General features: G+C 48.0%; 1 protein-coding gene across 4 annotated transcripts in view; it reads left to right on the top strand.

Annotated features, from left to right (window-relative positions):
• LOC122419596 (sodium/glucose cotransporter 1-like) overlaps positions 1-12080 on the top strand; it is a 48613-nt gene that overhangs the window by 14616 nt on the left and 21917 nt on the right. For 3 of the 4 annotated variants that reach the window (XM_043434290.1, XM_043434299.1, XM_043434316.1), the window contains 4 exons: positions 569-673; positions 2164-2269; positions 3321-3401; positions 8302-8522. In XM_043434290.1, coding sequence (XP_043290225.1) covers positions 569-673; positions 2164-2269; positions 3321-3401; positions 8302-8522 — 513 coding nt within the window. The remainder of the gene's footprint in view (positions 1-568; positions 674-2163; positions 2270-3320; positions 3402-8301; positions 8523-12080) is intronic. The other variant, XM_043434308.1, reaches the window with a different exon arrangement.

Raw genomic sequence — 12080 nt, forward strand, 5'->3', positions numbered from 1 at the left:
AGAAGCTGCGGGTGTCGCGTCCGCAGCCGGGACTCGCACGTGCGAGGCTGGGGGCTGAGCGCACAGGAGCACTCTCAGTTACCGGGGGCGCCATCACCTCCGTGAGCCCCTGTGCTGGGGGCCAGGCGTCCGCTGAGCGCGGGGGGTGCTCCTGCCCCTGGGCACGCGCAGCGTGAGACGGTGGAGGCAGAGAGGGGCAGGACGGCTCGGGGCACCCCCACGCACACCAGGAGCGTGGGCACGGAGGACCGGGAGAGCTGTGGCGTCAGGTCGTGTGTCCCTCAACAACGCGGTATGCTTGTGGTATCTGATAAAGCATTTGATTTTGCTGTGTGATTATTTCACAAAAGTCATTTGTTATCATAGATATCGTCATTACTTCCGCTTTCCAAAGACTGGACAGGAGCTAGATTCCAAGCTTCTTGAAGACAGCGGTACCGCCTCTCCCTGATTCCCCTTGTCTTAGCAGTGTTCATGTAGAGCAGCTGAGACTCCTGAGCTGTGTCTCCGTGCCAGCCAGCACTCCGTGAGCCCTCTGCCTCATGGGGCCTCTCTTACTGTTCTACAGGTAGTGACGCTGCCCAGATACTTGAGGAAGAGGTTTGGTGGCTACCGGATCCAGTTCCTCCTGGCTATTTTGTACTTACTCATCTATATCTTCAGTAAGATCTCGGTGAGTTGTGTAAAGGCGAGTCCATGGAAGGGAAACACAGAAAAATCGATAGGCAGGACTAGATGTGCCCCAGGAGTTTACTCTTGGGCTCCCTAAGCTACGTGTTGGCCTCCATTGTCTAAACTAAAGCAGAGAAAAAGTAGCTGAGTAATACACAAGCTAAACGGCAGAGCACCTTCTTTGCCTCCCGAGCCTGTGTTCCCAGAGAACCTTGGGCGTATTCCTGTCATGTCATCAGGAGGCACCCCTCCCCTCCCCTCCCCTCACGTCCTACCACCCTCACAGAGACCGGGACCCCCAGCTATGACCTGTGAGGCCTTCCAGTCAGGACCCTGCCTCGGACATAGTCTCCTTCCCATACTGTTTTCCAGATCCTACGATCTTATTCCCACCTGAAGCCCTTGACACCTGCTCTGTACTATGTCTGGAATGTTCTTCCCCCAGATCTTTCAAATATTGCCTCCTAGGAGAGGCCTTCCTTGGATGCACCCATTCATTCTCCATTACTGTTTCTGTTTCCTGATAGACGCCACCATGTGCGAAGATTGATCTGTTTCCTTCCTTACTATCGTTCTTCACTCCAGGATGAGCTTCTTGAGCTCCCAGGCATTGCCTGGCTTGCTCCCTGCCTTCCCAGCCAGCTCTGGGGCCGGAAGCTTGCTGAGAGCATGGTTAGCACAGAAACACTGAGAGAAGTGTTCTTTGAATGACTGAATGAGTGTCACTTATCACACTGCATGAAAATTGCCTGTCTGGTGGTCTGCCTCCCTCTTTAAGCATAAGGAGGGACTCCTCCTTGAAGACTGGCTGAGTTTTGGTAACCCCAGGCCCTCTGAACCCTGCCGAGTGTCTATCTTGTGGTTGGTACTTGGCAAACAATCAGTGTGTGAATGGATTTGTTGGGAAGACCTCTATGATCATGCCTCTGGGTGTGGTGACCAGAGGAGCAAGGCAGGAGGCTAGCCAGGAAGTGAAGCGCACGCACTGCAGAGTCGGCGTCAGCACAGCCCACGAGCAACAGAGCCAGTCTGCAGGCCGTCAGCCTAGAGGTCCGCTTAGTACAGCACTTGAACTAAAAATGGTCTTTACCATTCAAAGGGTCATAAAAACCAGAAACAGTCCATGTCTTGCAAAGCCCACAGCATTCAGCACCGTCCCTTTACAGAAAAAGCTTGCCAGTCCTAGTAAGCTGTCCCCTCTGCCTGCCCCGCTGGTGAGACTGCGGAAAAAGCCAGCTCTCTGAGCACACTCCCCACTCTGAGGCTCCAAGTAGGAAGAGGCTAAGTTGCATTAACTGGATTAACCCAAGCCTTAAAAGTGCTGACCTTGGCTGAACTTAGGGCCACCAGCCATGTTGCCCAGCAGGACATGGAGAGACCTCCCCTAGTGTCCACTGGGGATGGAGTGGACCTGCTGACTGAAGATGGCCTCTAGTTCAGGGTCTTTCTGGGAAACGGAAGTGCAGCCCACCGCCTTTGTACTCATTTCAGGTGGAGATCTGCACGGGCGCCGTGTTTATGAGGTTGGTTCTGGGGCTGGATGTTTACCTGGCCACCGTGATCTTGCTGTCTGTTACCGGCATATATTCCATCACAGGTGAGGTCACTCTAACACCACAGGTATTTGTGTTGCCGCAAAAGCTCTGCTTCTTAGTGGAGACCTGAAGACATTGAGATGGGTCCAGCTTTTGCATTTTCCCTGAGACTGTCAGTCACATTGCTGAGGCCTGAAAGAGCCGAATACTGAAAATAAATGAGGCAGGGGTGCCCGAGTGGTGCCCTGCTCCTGGGAATCTCATCAGACCGGCGAGGGCTTTCCAGGGATCTCGGCAGGGCTAGCAGTGGTTGTGTTTGGGGTGGGGCGGGCCTGATGCAGCTGGCTGTGGGATGACCGGGTTGGGGTGCAGACGGGGGAGAAGGGACGCGCCTGCTTCAGGTCGTCCTGGTTGCCTGGTGACCTGGGCAGGCCATCAGATGAGACCTTTTAGGGGGATGCTTCAGTTCTTAATATTGATTTCATCTTGGGTTAACAACATGTGACATGATACGGTCATAGTCCTGGGTGGCAGCCACTCCCCATCAACCACAAGACCATGGGGTGAACCACCATCCTCTGCCCAGACAGCCTTCAGGATGGTGTTCAGTAAATTACCCGAGATGATCAGCATGTCGTTATAAAATAGGTTCTGTTAATGATTTTGCCCAGCTGTAGGCTAGTGTGTGTGTTCTGAACACATTTAAGGCAGGCGAGGCTAAGCTGTGATATTCGGGGGGTGAGATACAGAAAATGCGTCTTCAACCTAGTGATCCCTTCAACTTAACAATGAGTTTCTCATGATGTAACCCCATCTAAGTCAGGGAAGACCTGTATACTTTTTTGCTTAGGAAAACTACCAGATTTTCATCCAGGAAATGGGAGTAAAAGGAAATTGGGATACAGATAGGCAGAGTAAGAGTCCAACAGCAGATCGCAGAGGCTGTTCAAGGGAGAAAGCAGCATGCACCTGGGCACAGCATGGGCAGTTGTCAGGCCCAGTGAAGTGAGGATGGAGGTGTGGGTGTGGAGACGGGGGCACGAGTGTGCGCTAGGCGCACAGTGACTCCCCTCGGTCAGGCAGGGCTTCCCTCTCCCCCTCTCGCCCATTCAGGTGGTTTTGCAGCCGTGGTTTACACAGATATCTTACACGCTAGCTTCGTGGTTCTGGGCTCTGTCTTGTTAATGGGCTATGGTAAGTAAATCTAGAGACTGCTGGGCACCATGGTGGGGTTGGGACGCTCTGACCGCTGCCTGGGGCCATTTCAGCACTGCCCTCTCACACACACGGGCCTGAGGCCCTCAGGACCCAGCACTGTCTGAGGTTGTGCTGACCACCTGGGGTAGGAACTTCTGCTCGTGGAGAAAGAGGGGTTGAGGAGCAGAGGGTGACGACAGGCTCCAGGGCTTTGAGCAGCTGTCGGGAGCGGCCTGCCCCGCTTGGCCCTGCTCTGAGCCATGCCCTTCCTCTCCGTCAGAAGCCCTTCTCCTTCTGTCCATTGAGTTAAATCCATCTGTCAGGGTCAGCGGAAAACCCGCCCCCAAACCTGTGACTCCATGATTGCCACACCTCTGCATCCTTGTTCTCTGGACTTGCATCACTACCAACGCAACATGACACTTGTTTTTTTCCAACATGACATTTTTCTGTTGGTACTTAACCTTGATTATTCATTGTATTACATAAATAAGTCATACCCCCAGACCCAGAGCTTCTTGAGAACCAGAGCCATCGTATCCTTCACACGATGTGTAGTCTGATGCACACAGCAGGTGCTTAGTGAGTAACACGAAGGACAGCAACAGCTGACACGGACTGAGAAGCAGGTGCCAGGCAGGGGTTTGTACCGTCTCACTTAACCGTCACGGGCACCATGAGGCCTCGCTGCTTTTATTTTCCTTAATTGACTGACGAGGAAGCCGAGTTACTCAGTTTAACAACTTGCTGATGAGTAGAACTCCGAGCTGCAGCCCTCGAGCAGAGAAGCCCCTGATGTGCAAAATGGCCTCTTACGGTGCCTGAGCCCACTAGCTAGGGGGAGCCTTACTGAGCTTGGCGCTGGATCATAGGTTTGTCTTGCAGAAACTTAGAAGGAAAAGCTCTGGGCTCGGGTATTGGAAAATTATTGAAATGATATTCAAGTTGAGTTGAAGGATCATGGTTCCGTAGAGCAGATTATTGAGCTCTGTGGAAGGAGAACTTGTAGGCCCACAGGATCACAAACCTCAGTCTCACCATTCAGGAAGCCTTAGTGCTCCTTGAGGTTTACTCAGCACCATGCTTCTGGCACACAAAACACATTTCAGGCATGGTCCAGGGAATTTTTAAAGGATCTGGGAAGCAATGACCGATTTGAGTGACAAAATTATAAACTATAAAATACTCTTTAAGTCACTGTGTTATTCGTGTGCTAGTATTAAATATCAACTTTATTAAAATCTGCCAGGACCATCCCAATGCTTGAGAATGATATCCAGTTAAACTTTGGGGGCATTTAATGTTAGCAGTTATATCTCTAAATAATTATGTATCATTTACTGTTACAGGCTGAATTTTTCTATCCCCCCAACATTCGTAAGTTGAAATCCTAACCTCCAACGTGATGGTATTGGGAGGTGGTTAGTTCTTGAGGGAAGACCTGTATGAACAGCTTTAGTACTCTTATGAAAGAGACCCCAGAGAGCTCCCTCATCCTTTCTGCCACATAAGGACATGGCCAACACTCAGTCGGCCAGCACCTTGAGCTTGGAGTCCCAGCCTCCAGAACTATGGGAAGTAAGCCGCCCACTATCTGGTGTTACAGCAGCCCAAACAGACTCTGACATTTTCTGTAACGGGATTTTTTTTTATTGGGGTATCCATGCTAGTTCTTTTGATAAGCAAACTGTTGTGGGGGCTTGTTTTCTTTTTAAAATACACAAAAATTTGTAGTTAGAAATGTCTTCAAACCAGTCACTGTGGGAACTGATGCACATACAGCTTTTTTTATTTTTAACTTTTAATTAGTATACATACAAGGTGGGCTTCCTGGGTGGCACTAGTGGTAAAGAATCTGCTTGCCAATGTAGGAGACATAAGAGATGCAGGTTCAGTCCCTGGGTCGGAAAGATCCCCTGGAGGAGGGCATGGCAACCCACCCCAATGTTCTTGCCTAGAGAATCCCATGGACAGAGGAGCCTTGCGGGTTACGTCCATAGGGTCACAAAGAGTCAGACGCGACTGAAGCAATTTAGCGTGCATGTATGCGTGCATACACAAGGTAAACAAAACAAAAGGGTACCAGGTGAAATATTTATCACTCTCATTTTCTTGGTTTGACTCCCCAGAACCAACCAGTATCCTAAGTTTTGTGTACATCCTTCCAGAGATAGTGTACAGGCAGACCTTGGATAGAGTGTGGCTTGGCTCCAGATTACAGCAATGAAGCAGATACCACCGCAAAGCAAGTCACACAAGTTTTTTGGTTTCCAAGTACATATGAGAGTTATGTTTACAGTGTAGCGTAGTACTGTATTAAGTGTACAATATTAGTATATCTAAAAACAAGGTACATGCCTTTTTTAAAAATAACACTGTTAGAAAAATGGCAGTGATAGACCCGCTGGTTGCAGGGTAGCCACAGACCTTCCATTTGCAAAACACAGGCAAACAAAAGCAACACAGTATCTACAAAGTGCAGTGAAGCAAAACACAAAATGAGGTGTGTGTCTGTACAAACGTACCTCTGTGAGATATGCGTCTAAATAGAATGAGGACGTTTTGCATCTGTTTTTCACCCCTGGAACTGTGTCCTAGGCAGACTTTTGTATCAGTGAATAGAGATCTACTGCGTCTTTTCTGTGTTTGTGTTTGTTCTTCTTACTGAAAAGGGCACAGACCCAAGCAGGTAGTGAGATGAACTGCCACAAAGTGAACACACTGCATCCAGCACCCAGGAAGAGAGGGGGCCTTTTGTTTCCTTTTTCAGACATTATGCCTTTTGTGTCTTTTTCTTGACTCTTTACACTGGCAGGACATACATAGTGCAAGGAAGACACCAGGCCTCCCTGTCTCTCTTCTGGCTTAGCGGTAGAGCTCTGGCTATTCCATCAAATGTTAAATAGGACCGTTAAATATTTGCTGTCACTTTTTTGGTAGATAGTTTTTGTCATACTAACAAAGTTCCCTTCTGTTCCTAGCTTGCTAAGATGATCATGAGCAGGTTTTGAACTATATCAAATGTTTTTTCCACACCTGCTTAGGTGATCAGATTACTTTTTTCCTTTTTCTGTTAACATAGCACATTATGTTAACTTGGTTTTGCATGTTAACCTTGCATTCCTGGATTTGTCAAGAAATCCCTCAGTTTCCTCTCCTAAGTGGCAGTTTTAACTACATTCTCAGAAATGTATGAGAATGTGTGTTTCCTAACCTCCCCTGTAACACCTGATGTCTTAAGACTTTTTAAAAATATGCCCAGGGACTTCCTTGGGCTAAGACTCTCCACTCTCAATGCAGGGGGCCTGGGCTCCATCCCCGGCCAGGGAACTAGATCCCACATGCAGCAACTAGAAAGACCACGCATGCCGCAACTAAGACCCAGTACAGCCAAAGAAATAAATAAAATTTAAAAAATAATAAAAATAGGCCTAATAGTTGAAGAGGGGTGGAAGTATCTGATTATTGTTTTAATTTGAATTCTCCGGACACTAGTGAGGTTGAGCATCCTTTCACACACTTAACGGCCATCTGTATTTCTTGCTCTGTGAATTTCACATTCACCACCGTATTTCTTTCCAATAGTTTTCCTTGGCTGTTGATGTGTGAATCCTTCATACATGGTGCAAATCTCTTCTTTCAGTCTAACACATTTTTTGTTTGGTTTCCGTCATATGAGTTTGAAAATTTAACGTCACATTTATCAACCTCTCTTTTCTTTGTTTCCGTGCTTTAAGAATGTTCTGCTTCCTCACCCAAGTTCATAAAGATACTTTCTTGTTTTCTTCTAATATTTATCTTTGTGGCTTTGTAGTTCACCTTTTACAAATCCACATGGAAATTGCTTTTAGAAATGCCATGAGGGGTCTTACTCATTGTATAGTCACTCCATATCTTTCACTGACTCGCCTTGACTCCAAATGATTCTGGATCCATTTCAAAATTCAAAGGAACTTGGTTTATTATGCCAAAGCCCTGGGTTAGGAAGGTCCTCTGGAGAAGGGAAAGGCTACTCACTCCAGTATTCTGGCCTGGAGAATCCCGTGGACTCTAATCCATGGGGTCGCAAAGAGTCAGACCCGACTAAGTGACTTTCACTTTCACAAGGTGTTTTTTAGTTATGTAGGTGGAATTATGTGTGTTTTAGTGCCTTTTAAAAACATTTTTCTTTAATAATAAGGTTTTACACAGGTTAGGACACTGAGGAAGAAATGCTTTGAGCACTGAGGAAAATTCCAAACATGAAGTCTCACAAACATTTTGCTGGGATTGCAGGAAAATGAATATTAATTTCTGATTTAGTCGAGATTCTTTGAGTCACTTGTGATAAAACTTTAGTTCAAAGCTAGTTGAAGCAATAAGTACTTGCTTGACTCACAAGACTGGAAATTCCAGGGCATCTTACTTTTGAGCATAGCCGACCTAGGCTTCCGCATGAGCCAGGTGGACAGAAGGACCTCACGCTCTCCTTCTTGCTTAGCACCCCAAAGCAAGGAAGCAGGCATTTTTGGTGCCTTAAGCAGAAGGCTGCTGGGATGAGTTCTGTGTAAATTAGTTGGGCCTGGGTCTCAAGTCCATTCCTGACACATCAGCTGCCTGGGGACAGGGAGTGCTGGCCAGGCCTCGGTCACATGCCAGATCAGAATGCCCGGTGGACGGTTAGACAAGGCCCGCCTGGGCCATGTGGGGTGGAGTGCAGCTGGAGAGAGGGGTCTGCCCCCAGAAGCAGGAGGACGGGGGGCCAGGCACATGCACTCTGCTCTGCGCTGGCCTTGGAGGAGAGGGCCTCTCTGCCAGCACGCACGGTGTCGGCTGTCTGACATCCTGTCGTGTCTCACGTTGCTGTCTTGGCTCCTGTGCAGCTGAAGGTACTGACTGACTGTGTGGTGTTTTCAAGCCTTTCACGAGATAGGCGGATACCAGGAGCTGCAGAGCAGGTACCCGGAGGCCAAGCCAACCCTCACCTGGGAAGGGAACTGGACTGCCCCGATGGAGTGCCTCACGCCACGCGTGGACGCCTTCCACATCTTCCGAGACCCCGTCACTGGAGACATCCCCTGGCCTGGGATCGTCTTTGGCCTCTCCACCATCTCCTTGTACTACTGGTGCGCCGACCAGGTAAGGAGACCCGCGGCGCTGACTGGTTTGTGCCGGGGGCAGGGGTCTCGAGGCCTCTGCAGCCACAGGCGGGCTTCCCTCCCAGCCTTGTGCGGCGCCCAGATGCCGCAGCACCACGCTGTCTAAGAGAGGCCTCTAAGGTTTAGAAAAAAAGCTTGACGTGGCATTTTTTAAAAAAAGGTGGTGGTGGGGTACTTCCTGGTGGTCCATTGGTTGAGACTGCCTTCCAATGTAGGAGACATGGGTTCCATCCCTGGTTGGGGAACTAAGATCCCACATGCTGTGGGGTATGGCGAAAAAACTTTTTAAAATGTAGCATGTTTAAAAAATAATAATAAAATAAATTTTAAAAAAGGGGTCTCCCCCACAGTCCCATCTGCAGCACAGCACCTGTTTTCATTTCTTCTTCCCTCTCGTTATCTGCAAAGCACAGTTTTTTGCTCATGAAAAATGTCAGTTCTCCAAAACCAAGTCTAAAAATTAAATGCTGCTAATCAGTATTTCAGTTGGATTTTTTTTTTTTCAGGACTCAAAGCTTATTCTAAAGATGACATGGTTCTATCAGTGGTTGATCACTGAATTGTGAAATAGTCATTGTGAAATTGTGAAATAGTGGAAAGGCAATAAAGAAAAGGAGGTACAGCTGCACACCATGACATGAAGGAACCTTTAGAGCGTGATGCCAAATAAAAGAAGCCAGACACGGAAGGCTAGGTGCTGTGTGGCACAGGCAACGCCAAGTTACGTTCAGTCCACACAATTAAGTAGCAGAAAATTATAAAGAAAAGCAAGGAGGAAATAAAACGGTCATTAAAGCAGTCATTTCTGAAGCAAGGGGGAGAGCTGAGGTTAAAAAGAAGGACACGTAACAGCGTTATCGACAATCATTAAAAAGTGGAAATGACCCAAACACCCACCAAGGAAGGAGGGGACACAGCGTGTGTCTGTGTGTTGTAATGTATTCAGCCATAAAAAGAAATGAAGTTCTGTTACGTGCTACATGTTTGACAAATCTAAGAACATTAGGCTCAGTGAAAAAAGCCATGCTCAACAGTTCACCTGTTGTATGATTCCTTTTATATGAAATATTCAGAACAGGCAAATCCATGGAGACAAAAATCCAATTAGTGCTTCCCAGGGGAGAAGTGGAGGAGGAATGGAGAGTGACTACTTTTGTGTTCCTGGGTGCTCTTCTGGGTCATGAAAAGGTTTTGACATTGGAAAGAGGTGGAGATTGTGCAACATTGGGGATGCACTAAACACTACTGAATTGTTCACTTACAATGACTCACTACAGAGGTTTCCCTGACAGGCCAGTGGCTGAGACTTCTCATTTCCAACGCAGGGCACAAGGTTGATCCCTGGTTGGGAAACTAAGATCCCACGTGCTACACAGCATGGCCAAAAAGTAAAAGATGAACGGATAGTTATATGTTATGTGAATTTTGCCTTGATATTTAAAAAAACGATCGTGGAGAGAGGCTTCTGGGGTTCCACAGAGTTGCACCTCTTGAATTGGGTGGTGGTTCCATGGTAATGGAACTACAGCGCTCCGTAATGTGCTACAGCATACGTCCATGTATTACATCACAATAAAAAGGGCTTAAGCCTTTTATGAAGGGAGATGTCACAGATAGCTAACCTGAGGTTGAAAATGAAGAACAAAGTGGGAGATATTTAAACATCGACAAAGTTGCAGTAACGCAAGCAGTTTGAAATTCCCAGGAATAGATATACAGACCAATGGAGCAGAGTAAAGAGCTCAGAGACAGACTCACATACTTGTAGGGATTTAATGTATGTTCTGGAGGCTGCACCAATCAACAGGGGAGACTTTGGGTGAATTAAAGACTTAACTGTGAAAGGGAAACCCATACTCTAATAAGGGAAGGTAACGCTGGTGAATACTTTCTTAGTTGTGGGGAGTGTAAGTCATAGCGATTTGACCACATTGCTCGGCGGGCATTTTTAACAAAGATGCTCTAGACAGAGTTGATGGATGATGGGCTAGAGGAGACCATTAGAAATGTTTGCAATGAGCAGACTAATAGCAAACGCACAAGAAAAAGGCACTCCAACAGCCACGGGGGCAAAAGACAATGACAGGCAATTTGTAGAAAATGAAATATAGCCCAGTATGATCAGGGGAGTGCAATTTAAAACCACAATGAGACTGGCAAAAGTCAGGAAGCTTGATGACGCCAAGCACTGAAGAGCACATGGACGCGTAGGGATCCTCGTGCGGTTCTGGTGAGAGGGCAGACCGGGCTAGCCTGCTCTGGAGACTGAGTGTTGAATCAAGTCTAGTATGCTGTGCTCTGGGACCAAGCAGTGACGTTCCCCAGAATGCACCCCCAGTCCTCATCCAGGTTCACGAGGGTCCACAGGTGAGGCCTTGCTGACAGCATCGAGCGTGCCGGGTACTGAGGTGGGCGGATGAGACCCGGGCGGGCGGCGAGGGGAGCGGACACTGAGGCCTGCTTCGCATCTGCGGGGGGGCCGCCGAGCCGTGCCCGGAGCAGCACTGACGAGCTCCGACGTGTGCGGACTGGAGGGCCGGGTGGCCGGAAGAGGAGGGCCGGAGGCCGGAGGGCGCCGGCCCCGCGGGCTCGGTCAGGCGGGCAGCCTTGTTGCTCGTATCCCCCGCTTTGTGCTGGTCACGTGTCTTGTTATGCTGCCTTGCCGCGAAGACAAGAAAAATCCTTCTGTAAAATTAGAAAACAGGCTGGAACCTAGCCACCACAAGCAAGAAACCCCCGCACTTCAGAAAACTGAGGAGTTAAGGTACCAAACACAAAATACGCGTATAAGCAAGTAAAAGTGGACCTGAAAACATGAACACAGTTCCGTCAAAAATGACCAGTTAGATTTAAAGCTCAAACTTCTGGAAATGCAAAATATCCTTGTTGAAGTGTAAAATTCAGTATGTGTTAAAATAACAGATTAAACATACCTGAAGGAAAGAATTAGCAACCTAGAAGAGAGAACTGAAGAAATTGCCCTAACAGCACAAAAAAGTTTGAAAGAGAGACGATGTGACATGGATAACAGAACTGAAATACTTCCTTGGATTCCAGGAGAAAAGAGGAGCAGCAATATTTGAAGAGAAAATAACTGAGAATTTTTACAGTCGTTGAAAGAGCAGGACTCTTTAGATTCAGGAGTCACAGTGACTCCTGTGCACATCGGCACAGAGTCACCTCTTGGTGAGGTTTCAGAACGTGAAAGACGAGGAGACTGAGAGCCCCTGAGGTAAAAGATCACTTGTGGAGGAAGACAGGTACCCCCAACAGACGTAGAAGCAGCATAACCTGAGGGAGAGGAAGAGAGCTTTCCAAGTACTGAGGAAGATACCCACTTTCCATCAGGTGCCCCGCTGAGTATTACTCAGAAGTGAGGGCAAAATAAAGTCCTAACCGGGACTACCCTGGTGTTCCAGTGGCTGAGACTCCACTCTCCCAATGCGGGGGGCCCAGATTCAATCCCTGGTCTGGGAACTAGATCCCTCATGCTGCAACTAAGACCCGGCACAGCCAAATAAGTGAATAAATATATTAA

This window comes from Cervus canadensis, chromosome 1, assembly GCF_019320065.1.
Source record: "Cervus canadensis isolate Bull #8, Minnesota chromosome 1, ASM1932006v1, whole genome shotgun sequence".
Taxonomy (NCBI): domain Eukaryota; kingdom Metazoa; phylum Chordata; class Mammalia; order Artiodactyla; family Cervidae; genus Cervus; species Cervus canadensis.